The sequence below is a fragment of the Protopterus annectens genome, chromosome 2.part1 (assembly GCF_019279795.1).
Source record: "Protopterus annectens isolate FY-2018-M chromosome 2.part1, PAN1.0, whole genome shotgun sequence".
Taxonomy (NCBI): domain Eukaryota; kingdom Metazoa; phylum Chordata; order Ceratodontiformes; family Protopteridae; genus Protopterus; species Protopterus annectens.
Genome location: NC_056729.1, coordinates 1172062729 through 1172082188, shown reverse-complemented (window position 1 = coordinate 1172082188; position 19460 = coordinate 1172062729). Strand labels below are relative to the sequence as shown.

Below are 19460 nucleotides of genomic sequence, written 5' to 3'. Positions count from 1 at the left end.
CATGCAGTCGGGCTTGGAGACAGGCATGTGGGTCCGGTAGACTGGGGGGGGGGCTAGTCAGACTGCACACTTGAAGCGAGGACTGGTGAGGGTGCTACTTCAGGGAGGGAGCTACCCTGTAGCAGTGCAGACTGAAAGTGAGCCAAAAAGTATTAGCAATTATAACAAAATTCCACAATGAAGAAACACAACCTATTGCAATTTAAACATATAAATGTATATCCAACAGTCTGAAAACACCTATTTGCCTTACAATAAGTGGCATTGGTAAAATTGGCATGTAGCGACTAAAATTGTTAGCAGCTGAACTTTTCTACTATTGGCAAAAAACAATATTTCCAATAATTAGTTATTCAAGACAGAAACCAAAAAAGAGAGAAACCTTTATATACTGAGCTAATTGCTGACCTTCGTCTCTGCTATATGAATATCTGTTCCAAGCCACATAATCAGAATAAATAAATAGTTACCACTTAGTATAAGATGGTCACCATGCCACATTCCCATATAATTCTTAGCAGCTGAACTTTTCTACTATTGGCAAAAACCAATAATTCCAATAATTAGTTGTTCAAGACAGAAACCAAAAAAGAAACCTTTATATATTGAGCTAATAGCCGACCTTCGTCTCTGCTATATGAATATCTGTTGCAAGCCACATAATCGGAATAGTTATATAGTTACCACTTAATATAAGATGGTCATCATACCATATTACCATATAACCACCGTAAGGAAAACTTATTTCCAAATGATCTTTGTTGTATTCATAATTTATTGCATGTTGTTAATATTGTATAGGTTGTTGCCTCAACCATCATTGAGGACACTCAGATGCACATAATTGCAACCAATTCAGCTTAAGATACTCTGTGAAAGGTCAATAAGCCGTGTAAAAATAGCAACTAATTATGGTCAAAAAATTGGTGTTTTAGATAAAAAAGGGGAGTAGAAAAAACATTAGAATGAATCAATTCTTGTACTAATAGAACCCTAGACTGCCAAAACATATGTGGTATATATATGAGCAAACTATAAGTGTAAATAAATATATCATAAAACGGACCATGATAGTGTGTTCTATACAAGCATGAGCATACTCATTATATTATAACCTAACTCAAAAATTGAATAAGTCTCAATCACTGATAACATATATTAATAATCGCCAGGACATTGTATATTAGACTAAAAAAACAAATATTCTTAATGACAGCTAAGTAACTGACCTGTGTTAGGTCAAACAATTATTTCAATAACTGTACTATAACTGGATTAATAGTCCATGTGAAAAAGGAAAAAAGAAAACATGTACTGTTATAGAATTCAAAAGATTAATTGTCCAAAATTATCCAGGTAATCGACTCTCCACGACTTCACACAATTCACCAGCCATTAAAAAATAGCATAGCAGTCATCCCGATTAATTACAAGGATGTAAAATGTAAAGTTCAAAAAGATACACAGTACATTAAGTCCTGAACGATTATATCTGTGAGTTAAGAAAAAATATAAGAATAGCCAAATACTGTGAAGCTCCTGTAATACACCGACCATTGAGGGTTATCATATTTAGTATTCCCAAATAGTTGTAAGATATATAATCCGAAAAAACCTGTATAGAATACAGTACCTATAATTCCAAAAAACTGGTAAATGTCAGCCAAAAAGTTCACCGACCATGAAGAGATGGTGCTAACAGTTGTCCCGAAGCATTACACAAAAAAAACATGTATACATCCAATACCCTCAGCCCAAAAACTAAGATTAAATTGTTTTAATCTATAAGGAATTTCCAAAGGAAGTTAGAAACATCAAATTTCATGAACACCCGAAACAAGGCAGTTAGACTTCCCATTTTCCCTTTTTATAGGTTGTTTAAGGCCAATGTAAAAGTACACCTCACAAGTATTCCAAGCCGGTTGGGGAAAAATAAAAGTAAAAAAGACCTGTAAGCAAGAACATCCTGCACAGGAAAGGGATACCCAGTGCTTGCACATGGGTATAAAGGGAACCCATGGTTGGCAGCCTAAACTACCCCAGAGTCTGCGTAACGAGAAGCCACTAGGTTCAGGAGTACATAGCCAGGATGAAGGGTTACATGCTTAAATGCAATTAGTGGAGACCATGTAGCATATAGATATCCAAGAAGACAGGATGGGGAACAAAAGGTAGGGAACCAATGGCTGGAACTAACAGAATGCCAGTGGTAAGTTGTGTGGAACAACAAGAGTACCAAACTACAAGAGGGGTATATTCTGTCTTAAAGATGGGGAACAGGCCACTGTTAGGGAGCCTGGCCTCTGACCTTTAGCCATTTGTGAAGTTTGCAATATATGGTTAAAGGAAACACTACTTACAACAAGACCGTCTACTCAGTCAGAGCTTTAGGAGACTATCCAAAATACCTTTGGGTAGGGTTCATCTTGACTGGGAGGATGGAATAGGAAGCAAAGCAAGTAGGTGTGTTTGAGGTATCCCTGCAGATGTCCTGATAGGGAATGATTTTGATAATGCATTACCTTTTGTGCATGCAGTTACATGCAATCCCGGGCTTGGGGAACGAGCATGTGGGTCAGTGGGCAGGAGCTAGTCAGACACACTTGAGCGAGACTGAGTGAGGGTGCTACTTCAGAGGAAGGGAGCTACACAGCAGTGAGACTGAAAGTGAGAGCCAAGAAGCTGCTGGTGGGTACTGATGTTCGCTGGACAGAGTGACTGCAAGGGAAAGAGGTGAGTAGTAATTGCAAGTGCCAGTCAGGCACCACTGTGGAAGGGGGAGATGGGAAGGGTTATAAAGAAGGAGTTGGGGCAGGCTCAAATCTCCAGACCCTGATACAAGACTTGAGGGAGGTAGCAAAGGGCGTGCCTGAATTCTCAAAGGAAAGAGAATCTATACTGGAACAAGCGGTTACTGTATAGACATGGAACATGATGGAGGCTAGAAGGGTGAGAAGAATACAGCAACTGATAAAATTGCTGCCACAGCCTGCTGCCCTGGCACTCTAGCCATAGCTCATGATTCCCTTTGCAGGTCATATGGGCATAAGAATACTAGAGACATATTATACAGAACTTTTATGGCCTGGGGATTTGCAAGCAATGTAACAGGGTACTGGGAACTGTGATCAGTGCCAAAAAAGTAGGCAAGAAGGCAGGAGACAAGGTCAAAACTCCTTTGATGCCTGCCTGTGATGCTGTATTTCAGAGAGTAGCTATGGGTATTGTGGGGCCTCTGAGTACCCCTAGTTCCACAGGGAAAGTATATCATAGTAGTAGTAGATTATACTACCAGAGTTATGGGAAAGTGGTGGAAGCTAGGTTAAGAAGGAGGTGATGATTAGTGATCAGCAGTATGGTTTCACGCCAGGAAGAGCACTACAAATGTGATGTTTGCTTTCAGTGTTATTGAGGAGAAATTACAGAGAATGTCAGCTTAGGAGTTGCCTGTGTCTTTGTGGACTTAGAAAAAGCATGGATGCCTAGAGAGTTGTGGTATTGTATAAGAGTCAGGGAGTGTCAGAGAATTGTCTTAAGAAATTGGTACAGGATATGTACGAGGATAGTGTGACAGCATTGGGGTCTGATTGGGAATTGACAGATTAGTTTAAAAGGTGGAGAGTGGGATTACATCAGAATCAGCTCTGAGCCCTTTCTTATTGCAATGGTGATGGACAGGTTGACAGACAAGATCAGACAGATCCCCCTTGGACTATGCTGTTTGCAGATGACATTGTGATCTGTAGTGAGAGTAGGGAGTCCCTTGTATATTAGACTAAAAAAACAAATATTCTTAATGACAGCTAAGTAACTGACCTGTGTTAGGTCAAACAATTATTTCAATAACTGTACTATAACTGGATTAATAGTCCATGTGAAAAAGGAAAAAAGAAAACATGTACTGTTATAGAATTCAAAAGATTAATTGTCCAAAATTATCCAGGTAATCGACTCTCCACGACTTCACACAATTCACCAGCCATTAAAAAATAGCATAGCAGTCATCCCGATTAATTACAAGGATGTAAAATGTAAAGTTCAAAAAGATACACAGTACATTAAGTCCTGAACGATTATATCTGTGAGTTAAGAAAAAATATAAGAATAGCCAAATACTGTGAAGCTCCTGTAATACACCGACCATTGAGGGTTGTCGCTCACAGTATTCCCAAATAGTTGTAAGATATATAATCCGAAAAAACCTGTATAGAATACAGTACCTATAATTCCAAAAAACTCGTAAATGTCAGCCAGAAAGTTCACCGACCATGAAGAAATGGTGCTAACAGTTGTCCCGAAGCATTACACAAAAAAAACATGTATACATCCAATACCCTCAGCCCAAAAACATAAGATTAAATTGTTGAATCGTTATAGGCAATCCCCAAAAGAAGCTTAGAAACATCAAATTGGCGGATCATGAAACCCAGAAGCCAGGCAGTTAGACTCTATATCCTCGTAGGTTGCTTTAAAGGCCAAAAAGTAAAAGTACACTCCCAGTATTTCCAAGCGGTTGAAAAATACGTAATTCGAAAAACATGTATAGCAAGCAGAGCATCACTACAAAGGAAAGGGATACCCAGTACTGCACATGGGTATAAGGGAACCCATGGTTGGCAGCCTAAACTACCCCAACAGAGTCTGCCAGTAACAGGGGAAGCCACTAGTTCAGGTACATGGCCAGGATGAAGGGTTACATGCTTAAATGCAATTAGTGGGGCCATGTAGCATATAGATATCCAAGAAGGCAGGATGGGGAACAAAAGGTAGGGGAACCAGCAAGCTGGAATAACAGAATGCCAGTGGTAAGTTGTCTGGAGACAACAAGAGTACCAAACTACCACAAGAGGGTATATTCTGTCTTAAAAGATGGGAACAGGCCACTGTTAAGAGAGACACAGCCTCTGACCTAACCATTGTGAAGCTTGCAATGGTTAAAGAGGAGCACTACTTGCTCAGACCATCTACTCCAGTCAGAGCTTTAGGAGGGAGACTATCCAAAATACCTTTGGGTAGGGTTCATCTTGACTGGGAGGATGGAATAGGAAGCAAGCAAGTAGGTGTGTTTGAGGGTATCCCTGCAGATGTCCTGATAGGGAATGATTTTGATAATGCATTACCTTGTGTGCATGCAGTTACATGCAGTCAGGCTTGGAGACAGGCATGTGGGTCCAGTAGCCTGGGGGGGAGGGGGCTAGACAGACCGCACACTTGAAGCGAGGACTGGTGATGGTGCTACTTCAGGGAGGGAGCTACCCTGTAGCAGTGAGACTGAAAGTGAGCCAAAGCTGCTGGTGGGTACTGATGTTCCTTTGGACAGAGTGACTGCAAGGGAAGAGGTGAGTAGTAGTACCCAGGTTGCCAGTGAGGCACCACTGTAGAAGGGGAGATGGGAAGGGTTATAAAGAAGGAGTTGAGACAGGCTCAAATCTCAGACCCTACATTACAAGACTTGAGGGAGGTAGCAAGGGACGTGCCTGATTCTCAAGGAAAAGAGGAATCTGTATACTGGAACAAACGGTTACTGTATAGACAGCGGACCCTTGATGGAGGGCTAGAGGGTGAGAGAATACAGCAGCTGATAGTGCCCACAGCCTGCTGCCTGGCACTTCTAGCCATAGCTCATGGCATTCCCTTTGCAGGTCATATGGGCATAAAGAATACTAAGAGACATATTATACAGAACTTTTATGGTCTGGGATTGCAAGCAATGTAACAGGGTACTGCAGGAACTGTGAGCTGTGCCAAAAAGTAGGCAAGGCAGGAGACAAGGTCAAAGCACCTTTGATGCCTTTGCCTGAGATTAAGCAGCCATTTCAGAGAGTAGCTATGGGTATTGTGGGGCCTCTGAGTACCCCTAGTTCCACAGGGAAGAAGTATATCATAGTGGTAGTAGATTATACTACCAGAAGTTATGGGAAAGAGTAGTGGAAGCTAAGTTAAGAATGGAGCTGATGATTAGTGATCAGCAGTATGGTTTCACGCCAGGAAAGAGCACTACAAATGTGATGTTTGCTCGGAGAATGTTGATGAAGAAGTACAGAGAAGGACAGAAGGAGTTGCACTGTGTCTTTGTGGACTTAGAAAAAGCATATGACAGGATGCCTAGAGAGGAGTTGTGGTATTGTATAAGGAAGTCAGGAGTGTCACAGAAGTATGTAAGAGTGGTACAGGATATGTATGAGGATAGTCTGACAGCAGTGGGGTCTATGGTGGGAGTGACGGATGTGTTTAAGGTGGCGGTGGGATTACATCAAGAATCAGCTCTGAGCCCTTTCTTATTTGCAATGGTGATGGACAGGTTGACAGACGAGATCAGACAGGAGTCCCCATGGATTATGCTGTTTGCAGATGACATTGTGATCTGTAGTGAGAGTAGGGAACAGGTGGAGGAGACCCTGGAGTAGTGGAGATATGCTCTAGAGAGAAGAAGAATGAAGGTCAGCAGGACTAAGACAGAATATATGTGTGTGAATGAGAGAGAGGATAGAAGAATGGTGAAGATTCAGGGAGTAGAGGTAGCGAAGGTGGATGAGTTTAAATACTTGGGATCAATAGTTCAGAGTAATGGTGAGTGTGGAAGAGAGGTGAAGAAGAGAGTATAGGCAGGATGGAGTGGGTGGAAAAGAGTGCCAGGAGTGATTTGTGACAGACGAGTACCAGTAAGAGTGAAAGGGAAGGTCTACAAGAGGGTAGTGAGACCAGCTATGTTATATGGGTTGGAGACAGTGGCACAGACAAAAAGGCAGGAGTCAGAGCTTGACGTGGCAGAGTTGAAGATGTTAAGATTTGCACTGAGTGTGATGGGGATGGACAGGATTAGGAATAAGTATATTAGAGGGTCAGCCCAGGTTGGAATGTTTGAAGACAAAGCCAGAGAGGCAAGCTTACATTGGTTTGGACATGTGCTGAGGAGGGATGCAGAGTATATTGGGAAAAAGATACCAAGGATGAAGCTGCCAGGTAACAGGAAAAGAGGAAAGCCTAAAATAAGGTTTATGGATGTGGTGAGAGAGGGCATGTAGGTGGTTGGTGTGACAGAGCAAGATGCAGAGGACAGGAAGAAATGGAAACTGTTGATCCACTGTGGCGACCACTAACGGGAGCAGCCGAAAGAAGAAGAAGAAGTAGATTATACTACTAGATACCCTGAAGCAGTGGGCCTGTCCTCCATTGAGGCAGAAAAGGTGGAAAATGCTTTGTTAGTGATTTTTAGCAGGGTAGAATTCCCAAAAGAAATACTGACTGGCAGAGGTGCCAATTTCATGTCAGACCTGCTAGCTTGTCTCTGGAAGCACTGTGGGGTGAAGCACATAAAGAACACCCCCTACCATCCCCAGACTAATGGACTTGTGGAGAGGTTAACTCTATACTAAAGACCATGCTACGGGCATTTGCAGACAAGTTTAAGAGAGAGTGGGACAAATATTACCCCATCTGTTGTTTGCTTACAGAGATGTGCCCCAGGAATCCACAGGATTCTCAATTTTTGAGTTCCTGTGTGGGCATAGGGTAACGGCACCTCTAAATTTTATTTGAGATGAGTAGGAGGGTGAGTGTGAATCTCACAAGGAGTCTGTTGTGGCATATGTCCTAAACCTCAGGACAAGGCTCAAGGAACGCATGACCTTGGCCCAGGAGAACCTGGCAGGAGCCCAACATCAGAACAATGTCCGGTATGACAGGAATGCTCAAGCCAAAGAGTATGGTGTGGGGTAGCAGGTTATGGTTCCCACGCCTGTCAAACACAATAAGCTGCAGGCAACTTGGGAGGGACGCTTCAAAGTGGTAAGGAAGGTCAGTGATTTTAACTACATGGCAGAACTTTTTAATTGTAATGGGTTTAATTAAGCTTTATGTAATTGGGTAATTAATCAGCACCAATTTAGTTAATTGTTGTGTATTTAAGATTAGAGTTGGCTTGTTAATGTTGTTCTGAAGAAGTCCTGTGGAAATTTGGGATGAAAGCACTTAAATAACTGCATTTATTTTACTGGAGTTTGAATAAAAGATGTTTTGACCGCTGCTTTGTCCACGTTTGGCCCTACATTGGTTGTTTGGTTTATAAGTGAAGAATTACATGGCAGAGCTGCTAGGCAAGTGGCAAGGGCACAAGCTGTACTATGTTAACACCATGAAACTTTACCATGACAGGGAGGCCCTAGTGCTGAGTATTTGCAGTAGAAGGCAGGAGGAGTCTGAGGGGGATCTATGGCTACAGGGAGCCAGCCAGCAAAATCCCAAGATACTATTGTGGAGCCTACGGCTGCAGGGATATGATATGACAGTGCAGCACTGTACTGGGTTCAGCAATGCTAAGGCAGCTGGGATCTCAAGGCAGGGTATCGGGTAATGTATTCTAAGACAGGCTCATCCCTCTCAAGCAAAATGTTTCAAGGGGCACTTGAAAAACTAGCTTGAGTCTTCAAGGGAGGCAGAAGTGTGACAAAAGGAGGTACTGCCAGCATAACTAGCTGGAATTTGTGAATATCAAACTAATTTTTATAAGATGCTTGTGTTACAAATGTATTAGAACTGCATGTCATGTGTATATCAAATTGCTTTGTACAGATGTTTGTGCTGAAAACGTGTTTGTAAAGGCTTGTGTTTAAAATGTTTCTGTATTGTGCCCTACTGGAAGAGAACACAAATGTACATGCACTATTGTAACTGTTTAAAAGTATATTTTTGAATACAGGAAACTAGAGGGTTAACTTCAGTCCAGCAAACTTAAAAAAAAATATATGAAATTAAATCACTTTATGGGCTAGGCCATAAAGATGTTATCTCACAGGTTTCAAGGCAGCCAGAAACATAAAGTCTGTACTAAGAAGTTTCTGTATGGTCGTTGGGGTGAGCTAGTCACTACTCTGAAAGCATGGAGAATGCAATTGTTTTATGACTTCCAGCACCTGCCAAAGATCTGAGCAAAAGCTCTTGTGTGAGCATTTTTAGGTGAGTAGATGCTAAATACTGCCAGCAATGGGGCGTTTGCCTGGGAACTAGAAATCAGATGACCAGAAATTATGTCATTCTGAAAGGTATCCCAGCAGTAATATTTTTAGATATTATTTTGAGAAGTCTCTTAGTGAGACAGAGCATTCTGTATAGTGAAGCTTAGTTTCAATGTTGTTTTTCTTTATTTGTGTGAGCCTATACTTCAATGTTGTTTAAAATACTTCCTGTGATTTTGAACTCTGATGTCACTGTGACTTAATATATAGTATTGTCTTGCTCTTTTATTATTTATTATTAAATATATTTAAACCTTTCATTGTGAATGACCTTTGTAGAAATATTTAAGTTTTGAGAGTACTTACATATTTATTTGGGGACAATGCTTGTGCTACTCCTAATAGCCTTGCTCTTGGTCAAACTATCATTTGTATTAATATTAATTTCACTCAGTATATCGGGAACCCTTGGAAGAGCCTTAAGGTAGCTGGCAAGGGGTTCCGGTGGAAGTGGAAAGTACCTTACAGTCTGGGCAGAAGGGAGCATAGCTAGTAAACCTGTGCCAGCCTTTCTCGGGTGTGTGTGTGTGTGTGTGTGTGTGTGTGTGTGTGTGTGTGTGTGTGTGTGTGTGTGTGTGTGTGTGTGTGTGTGTGTGTGTGTGTGTGTGTCTAAATCAAATTTCAAAGAGTGTGTGTGTTTATGTGTGTCAGCTACTTGGGCAGGGACACAAAGCACTGGTTGGACAGAGAGGGTGCTGGAGGCCTTGGCTTGGACACTCAACTGAGATCGCAGCTCTACAGCTGTGGCAGTGGGGAGTCTTACTGGGGATCTGGAGAAAAAGAGAGGAACAAACCGCAGACTGGCAGTGATCTCTGTGTGCTCTTAATGGAAATTGCACTTGATACAGAGAACTGCATCTAGAAATATTGTGTGTGTATAGGAGGGGACTGGGAAATGGTATAATGTAAGTTAAAAGAGTGGTAATGAGGGAGGCTGTCTTATTAAATAATCCAATATAAATTATGTTATTAATGCAATACATTCAGTGCTTTCCTTAAAATGTACAAGTCCTGCTGATGGAAACTATGACTTAATAATGTGACAATACTGAAATGTGTTAAAAAGGTGAAAAAAACAGAAAACCAAAACAATTAATCAGAAATAATACTGATACAATTTAGTACTATAAAATAACTACTTGTTTCAACTAATTTCCAGATGCAACTCTCTGCATCAAGAACAATCAAGCACAATTTCCCTTAAGAGTAGATGGGGAACACCGTCAGTCTTGCGCTGGTTTCTCCTCATTCTCCAGATCCCCAATAAGACTCCGCACTGGTACAGCTATAGAGTTGAGATCTCAGTTGAGTGCCCAAGCCATGTCCTCCAAGTAGCTAAAGGCTTTGGGGAGGCATGTTAGGTAATATTTTACTTGCTGGCTGCCTCTCTCTCCATTAGAGACATGGCAGCCAGACCAGTGGTGAAGTTACGATTTCCCATTCAGTGGTCAAGGTTACATCTGAATGCGGTCAAGGATGAGCTCTGCTTCACATGGATGGATAGCCTTTTCCATAGCATGGGCACCCTTTGAGACACATATCAGTCTTGCCAGCATGTTCTATTTATATCACTGGCAAAGTTTAAATCCTTGGAAATAGTGTTTCTAGTGCTGTTCATTTTGTGGATCTGCAAAAGATTCATCAGGGCTGGATCTGAGGATTCCTTATATGCCAGGCATAGATCACCTCTCACTAACCTGTAAGATACTGAGTACAGAGATACAGCCTTAAGGTGATCTGTGTAGAACAGTGTGTTAATACCTTGGACTCCCCTAGTGAGGAACCTCTATGGGCATTCCAACTGTTGCAAATTCCTGGTCAGATACATAATGAAGAGGGCATTATACTCAATGATAGGTCTGATAACGGCTGAGTATAAAGTGGTACTATAACTTCCTTGGACCTGGATGCTATAGTCTTACCTATAAGTTGGGCAACACAGAATTACTTTCTTACTATCTTCACTACATGTTGATTAAAGTCTAGATTACTGTCTACATATGTTCCCAGATCCTTAACTACCAACGCAACTTTTAGGAGTGTTGCATTGATGAAGTAATTGGCTTGTGTGGACGTTTTCCCAAGGTGGACTATAATGCACTTCTTGGCTTTGACATTGTTAGTGTTGCAGAATGTTGGAGTTGTGGGGGAATGTATGATCATCTGCAAAGGTGGTGAGCCGGGGCCCTTAGTATTATTTTTGACTTTTGAGAAGCAGATGCCAAATAAGAGTGGGCCCAGCACAGATCCCTGAAGTACTCCACTAGTATCCAGTCTGTTGGTGGAGATGGTCTCACCAATTCTGACTTCTTGGGTCCTAAATGTGAACTAACTGGCAATCCAGTGAGTTATGTATGGATTTATGTCTAGTTTGGTTTCAGTGTGCTTGTCAACGATACCCGAGTGGGGTATTGTATCAAATGCCTTATCCAGGTCAAGGTAAGTGGTATGCACTATCTTCCCCTAATCCATTACCTTGGCAACCCTCTCAAAGAAGTTAAGAAGGCAAGACCTTCCCTTACCAAAGCCAAACTAGGATGTGTCCAGTGTTTCTAGTTCACCAATGTCCTTGTTGATCATTTCCATGACAATTAATTCCATTGATTTGCATATTAGACTTGTCAAACTAATGGTCTGTAGTTTCTAGGTAGGTTGATGAACCACCCTTGTGAAGAGGGATGACCTTTGCAGTTTTCCATTCACTTGTTTTGAGGCTGTACTCGAAAAGTGTGTCAAATGGTTCTGAGTCATGTTTTTAGCCTTGGCAAGTGCTGCCAAGGCCTGCTCCCTGCTGATAGCTGGGTGGATGGCATATGCTAGAAGAGATTTCACAGGGGGTGAGCAGGGGGCAGTGGGAGGTGAAGACTGAGCTGTCAGCCAGTAGATTCGCTATGTGTCTCTACTCAGTGAAAGTGATGCCATTTACCAGCAATTTAGCACACTGCTGTGTGTTACCTTTAAGGTTCTGCACATAGCTGAAGAAGGTGTTGTGGTTATCCTTAGCCTGAGAGGCTAATCTGGCCTAGTAGCTGGCCTTCTTAGACTTAAATAATCCTCTTAGTTTCTTGTTCAATTTAATCAGTGAGCTTTTGTCTTTATGAGAGTAGCTTTTTCTGATTTTGGCCGTGACTTTTTTTTTTTGTTATATACCCTGTTATGTTTGGACTTCCACCAGCATGGTTTGCTTTTGGTGTTTGTTGTGGGCTTAATTCTGGTAAGTAGAGCATCCTCCATGCAGCAATTCACATGTTTGCACAGGGTTTCTGTGAACAATTCTGCATAGGTTGCTGTGATCTCAGGGTTTGGGAGGCACTGAATTTTGACAAACTGTCACTTAGCAGGACGCAGTTTGCTTTAGAATAGTGACTTACTATTACAGGTTTAGTTGGGCTTTCTGAGTTGATTTTATTTTATAGGAGACAGCTTTATGATCTGACATCACCAGTGATAACACAACACAGTGGGGATGGGGGGTTTTAGGTACAAGTTATGAGATTCTTGGGGCATAGATGATGACCTATAGTTAGCTAGTATATAGTTAGTAACTTTATAAATGGTGACTTGTATGTGGATGAACTCCAGGTCATCATTCTGTTTAACCAATCTGCAGGTATATTTGTAGCTGATGTAGATCGAGACATTTCCCATTTTAGACCTTGTCTGTGCTGCTGTTGGTCTAAATGTGTTGAAGCCACTGTAGCCTTGCACTGTAGGAAGTCTTTCTGCAGCTTTAAACCAAGTCTTGGTAATGGCACATATGTCTATATTCTCCAGAGTGAGGAGGGTTTGTAGGGTGTGGAGTTTCTTGTTCAGGCTCCTAGTACAGAACAGTAACACCTTAAGGCTACTTTGAGATTTTTTTTTTTTGCTAGATTGGAAGATTTGTCATTTTGGGAATTCTCCAAGTAATCACTCAAGACTGATGCTGTCATTAAAGATTAAAGAGTGGATGACTCTCTCTCTTTCACCTTTGAGCATCATGTCACTACAGTGGAAAGAAAGTCCTTCTATGTGGCCCAGTTACTAACCATGGACATCTCAACCAGATCAAAAGAAGCCTTACTCCCACTCTACTTAACTCTAATCTGCCCTAACATTGAATATAATAGCCCATTGACATCTACCCATCAAAATGTATTACTCAGTTTGAGAGATCTCTAAGTTTCCTAACAAAAAAAAAAGTCACGGACGTCAAGTCCCTAAAATATCTAGACAGTCTAGTCACATTCTCTTTGTATTCGGTTTCCTATAGGCACTTCTTTGGTCATGTATATTTTAGACTCTTGTGCAAAAAACTCTCCTTGATCTACTGTTGTCTTTTCAGAACCAAAGTCTATTCAAACACCTATACATGACATGTTAATCTTTATCAACAAAGTAATAATTTAAGCTGTTGTAACCATTTCTTGTCCCACTCCATTCCCTGTTTCTGCAATAAAGTAACCTTGCATATTAGACAAAACAGTACCCTTGTTAACCTCAACAACTGAATGTGCATTTATAAAGTCTCTTTAACAGGCCTATTGTTTCTGTCCCTGTTTGAGGCCGGCAGTAACATTTGATTCAGGGCATTAGGGTCATGCTAATAGAGTTAAGACTGACTGACTAGTATTTACCTTTGAGCCTATAAATAACATCCTGTGGACATAACAATATCATACCGAGGAAAACCTAAAAAAGTTGGAGAATTGGGAAACAAGGTAAAAGGAATTAAAAGACCACAAAAAAAAGAAGAAATAGATACATTTTGGGGAAGTATTTATGAAGATCCTATGGAACATAACAAAGATGATAAATGGATGGAAGAAGTAAAAGAAAGAATAAGAAGTTTAAAGGTACAGGATATGAAATGGGATAAAGTAACAGCCAGCAAGATTAAAACAACGTTAAGAAAAGCCTCTAATTAGAAAACCCCAGTCCCAGGTGCAGTATCTAGCTTCTGGTTAAAAGTATTAACATCTTTGTACAAAGATTTAGCTATGAGTAAGAACTATTTATATACACACCCCGAACAGACACCAACCTGGCTAACAACAGGAAAAACAATGCTCCTACTTAAGAGTGAACCTGCAAGCTACCCTAAAAATTATAGATGAATAACTTTTCATCCGACAACGTATAGATTGACCTTAAAAAAGCATTTGATAGTACATTTATGGATAAAAGAGTGCTTAAAAATGTATAAGATACATCCTACACTGATCAACTACATTACAGTGACCATGAAACAGTGAAAGACCACTTTGCAATTAAGCCATGATAAAGGACAAATTATTATCCCAGGGATAAAAATGCAAAGGGGAATATTCCAGGGTGACTCTTTTTCACCACTGCTATTCTGTCTTGCCCTTAACCCATTAAGCTGTCTACTTAACAACTTAGGCCACTACTATAATTTGGCTCCTAGAAAACAACAAAGTGTAAAGACTTCTCATCTTCTCTTTATCAATGATGTAAAATTATATAGCTCATCAGATGAGGAACTGAAAGTACAACTGCAAGTTGTCAAAACTTTTTCAGATGATATAAGAATGTCATTTGGTCTTGATAAATGTGCAAAAGCAACCTTTAAATCAGGAAAACTGCAACACCAAGAAACATCAGTTTAGGACAAGAATGTGATATAAAAGAACTTGAGCAAGAGAGAGTGTATAAATATTTGGGAATTGATGAAGGATCAACAATAAAACATGAACAAATGCAAATAAAACTTAGTAAGGAATACATTAGAAGACTTAAATTAATCCTGAAAACAACTTTGAAATCTAGGAACAAAATCCAAGTTATAAACCAATTTGCTCTTCCTGTCCTAACTTACAGTTTTGGAGTGATTGACTGGCCCCAAAATGTGTTGGACAGATTAGACAGGAAAATAAGAAGGATGCTTCATGCTCATCAAATGGTGCATACCACGATTATATATTCCCCGTTCCGAAGGAGGGATGAGCCTCCTTGAAATTGATTGCATGTATAAATCTGCAATTATGGGACTGCACACATATCAGCTAACCATAGCTCTCAACCTTCCATCTCCAAAATGAAGAACACTCGCCTTCATAATGTGGAGCAAATGGGCAAAATGTGGAACACATACTAATGGCTTACTAATAACTTCAACTAGGAAGTTCATAGGATGGATAAAATATACTGGTTTTACTTATAAAGAAGATCCTTTAATTAATTAATATGATTAATTTCTATTTACCATGGATTTCACTTAAAAAATCTCCTAACACTGAACGTGTGACAGACTCTTTCAATCTGGAACTTTGAAGAACTTCGAGGAACATGAACTTTTTAAGACCCCAAATAAGGTACGTTCCTCGTAATGAGGTACACTTGAGAGGCATGCAGCTAACCTCACAAGATCCAAACATAGTGAAGGTTTTGAAACATGAGGAGGATAAATCTAAAATTACTTCTCTGCTTCATCTAGCAGAAGCATATCGGCATCAAGCAGGAATGGAAATCAAACCAGAAGTAGATAAAAATCAGACAGCAACTGAATGTGCTAAAAAACAAAAGAAAGAATATAAGGTGAAGGACCAGATGAGACGGCAAGAAATGTGGAAAATGCATAAATATAGTTGCAAGTATAGAAAACTTCTGGAAGAACCTTATGTTGATCAGGAATGAATGCAGGAATGGTTAAGGAGAGGCAAATCCAAACCAACAGATGACATGTTAATATTGGCAGCCCAAGACAGTGGGCTACATACATGCTGGTTTACAAAGTCCATTGAACATGCAGGAGAAACAGACAGATGTAGGTTTTGTAAAACCGAATTGGAAACAGTTGCACACATTGTTGCTTGTTGTCACATACTAATGGCAAAAGGACTGTATAGTGAAAGGCTTAATAATGTGGCAAGACTGTTGCACTGGGGATTGTGCAAATATTATGGTACTGAAGTGGCTGAAAAACACTAGAAACATAAACCACAAAGCATCATAGAAAATTATGAAGTTTACATCACATGGGATCACCCATTACCAACAGTTCAAAAGAAAGATGCTAGAAAACCAGATATAGTGGTCCATGAAAAGAAGACGAAAGTAACATTGATCATTGAAATCACTACACCCAGTGACTATAGTGTCCTGCATACAGACAGACACAAAGTCATAAAATACCAGGATCTGCAGGCAGAAATGAGAGCAATGTAGAAGAACGATACCCAGATAGTTCCAGTAGTAGTAGGAGCAACGGGTCTTATAAAAAAGAATTTACAATCATATTTAGATATGTTACTAATCCATGTAACCCCATACGAATTGCAGAAGGAGTCACTTTTGGGCACATTGGGGGTGCTGCTAACAGCACTTTTGATTGACATCAAAGACTGAAACAATAATAATTTCATGAACATTAATCATACTTGGAGTTAGGAATGGGGTCCATTCCCATCATGGTATTAGAAACACAAAAGATTTGGAGAAATTAAAAAAGGGAATAGTTTATTACAATATCTGTTTCCTGTAAAATAGTCCAATTCCTCTGTGCACAAATACAGACAAACTAAGCTGAAAAATATATGTGTATAAAAGCTGTATCGAGTATCACACTTTGAAAGGACAGTGTTTTAATACTCTGTATTATATTGATTATTTTATTAGACCAGGCCACCCTTAATGAAATGGTCTGATTAAAGTGGATAACAGTCAATGTGACAAAAGAGACCGCTTTTTTCTCCCCAAGGGTATACTCAGCTTATTTCATTTTAAATCAAAACAAAATCTCAGACATCCATGCATTGCTCTAATTTGCCTTCAGCTTAATATTAAGGCAGAAAATGGATATCTGTATCATCTTTGAAAGGAACTAGAGCTATCCTTGCTAACAGTTAAAACTATTGAACTTCCAGTGGGTACAAATCAAATACACGACTGAAGCTTATGCAACATATGCAGTATCCTATAAATGTTGTGATATGGCAAGATATCAAGCTCAACAAAACTACATTCTTGACTTAAACGTTCACTATATGCTTTAATGTAATATAACCGTTCCAGAAACATTTCAAGGCATCACTGTATGCATTTATTCCTGTGCTAGGGCTAAGAATTGCTGTAGTTTAAAAAAAAAAAAAGGTAAAAAAAAATGCAGTTCTTAAAAAGTCATGTCATGAAGAATGAAGTATGCTGCAGAGCTGAGCCTGATGTACAGAAACTCAGAGAAAGTGTAGACCATTCTAAAACCTCACTTCCCAGTTATCTAATTACAGAATGGCATTCATGTATCTATGATTGAAGCTCAGCATGCAAGTTTTGTACATAAAAGAGAGCATTTGCAAAGGACTGTTTGACAAATACAAACACTAGAAATAAAGTACTAAATAAATCAAATTAAGTGAAAAAATATTACACACACAGATTCTTACCTTCCTTCCATCCAGAGTGTACAGTTTCCTTACAGAACACTGCATGAGCTCTGCAATTTCCTCTATAAATATTTTCAAACTCCGAGCATTTCTCCTGTTCAGAATAATAAAATGCTGAATACTTGTATCCCCATTTTTAACTATCATTATTTTCTTAGGTATCCCATGCAATTGATGAGCATTAGGTACAGATGTGGAGTACTCTTCATGTTTGCTTACTCGTGGTGTCCGTTGCTTTCCAGTAAGTGGGTGACTGCCCTGCCATGTAAATGGTTTATGTCCAGTAGAAACAATGTTAGTGGGTTTCATGTGTCGCTTATCAGAGCAAAGATAACACCCCCCATCTTCCAGCTGCTCCAGCTTGTTGATGTAGTGAGTACCTTGAGGGGTGGTGATGTTTCGCACACCAAAGGGAAGAGGAATTTTGCTGGAAAGGTCATCAAGGAGAGCATCAAAACTTTTAAAAGTACGATTGTTAATGGCCATCTTCACGCCACTGAACTGAGGGTCTCCACTTTTAAAGAAGGTAATTTTCTTGGCTGGTGTGACCTCAGCAAAGCTGACAGTGCCTCTGGGGACTGAAGAGTAAGGCTGATCATAATTGAATGAATGAGGAGCAGAAAAGTAGTCCAGAGAAGACTGACTCATCATTTGCAGTCAAATAAGTCTGGAATTGATAGAGAAAGAAAAAATCAATAAATAAATAACTAGCTTGTCAAATAAATAAACAATAAACAGATAAACAAACAATTTCCTAATTATAAAACAAAGATTGGGAGCTCAGTGCTTAAAACTCCTGTTGTCTATCTACAATATAAAATGCAAAGATTAAAAATCTTTTTATGCAGGAATATTTAATCAGGTAAACAGCTACGGAACATATTACCGAGATATGTATATTGTTCTAAACTTTCACTTTTTTCACTTTAAATGGTTCATACGTTCATAGGTGTGTACTAGGCTAATGGTCCTGGAGCCTTTATAAGCCTATCCCAAGACGATTCCCTGGCATCATGCTGCCCAAAGTTAGTTCTCAGTGCCCCTGTCAAGCAAGGCCACTGAAGTGATCCCCAGGGGTGAACTTCTTATTGCCCACCCACTCGTCAAGATTTCCTCTTAAAGATGGCCAGTGAAGTGCACTGCTTGACATGAATGGGAAGTTTGTTCCAGAGTATAGGAAGTCTCTGGGTTAGGGACCTGTCCCTCCAGCATATTCTGTTTATTGTGGCAATGAGGTTAAGGTCCCTTGAGCATGTGGCATGGAGGGATTGGGATTTCTTTAGGTGTAGCATATCTAGCAGCTCTGGGTCAGACATGGCTTTGTAGGTCAAGCAGAGATCGCCTCTAAGTAGGCGATAAGAGACAGAGTATAGCTGGAGTTTTTTGAGTCTGTCCATATAGGGCATGTGTCTAAGGCCTAAGATCCTCTTAGTGATGCATTTTTGTGGCCTTTCCAGTTGTTGTAGATGTCTAGTGAGGTACATATCAAATGGGGCATTGTATTCTATAATAGGTCTAATGAGGGATGAGTAGAGAGGGATTATGATCTCTTTCTTCCTGGATGAAAAACCTGTTGTAATGAGATGTGCGACATAGAAGGACTTTCTGACTACAGCGGCAATGTGGTTATCAAAGGAGAGGTTGCTGTCAACCTGTGTCCCCAGGTCTCTTAACACACCCTCGGTGTTTAGTGGACTACCGCCTATGTGGTAGTTCATGGGCACCGAATTTTTCCCAAAGGAAATGACAATGCACTTTTTGACATTGAGCTTAAGGCCATGATTCTGGCACCAGCCACTGGTGTCAGTGAGGCATTTTTGTAGAATGTCTACATCAGTTGGAGAATCAATAATGGCTCCCAGTTTGCAATCATCTGCGAACTTGATCAGCCAGAGTCCCTTTGTGTTGGCTTGAACTTCAGAGAAGTAGATGCCAAACAGGAGAGGACCTAGGACCAATCACTGTGGGACACCACTTGTAACTGGTCAGTAGTCAGATTTGGAGTCCGCTACTTTCATAGTGTGGGTTCTATCAGTGAGCCAGTTGGCAACCCATCTTATTACAT

At 40.3% G+C, this 19460-nt stretch overlaps 1 protein-coding gene across 1 annotated transcript in view; it reads right to left on the bottom strand.

The window, feature by feature from the left end:
* The window catches only part of RP1L1 (RP1 like 1), a 464711-nt gene extending 446668 nt beyond the window's left edge, over positions 1-18043 (bottom strand). The window contains exon 1 of the mRNA XM_044063550.1: positions 17396-18043. Within this exon, the coding sequence (XP_043919485.1) occupies positions 17396-18043 (648 nt within the window). The remainder of the gene's footprint in view (positions 1-17395) is intronic.
* Positions 18044-19460: the final 1417 nt, after the last annotated feature.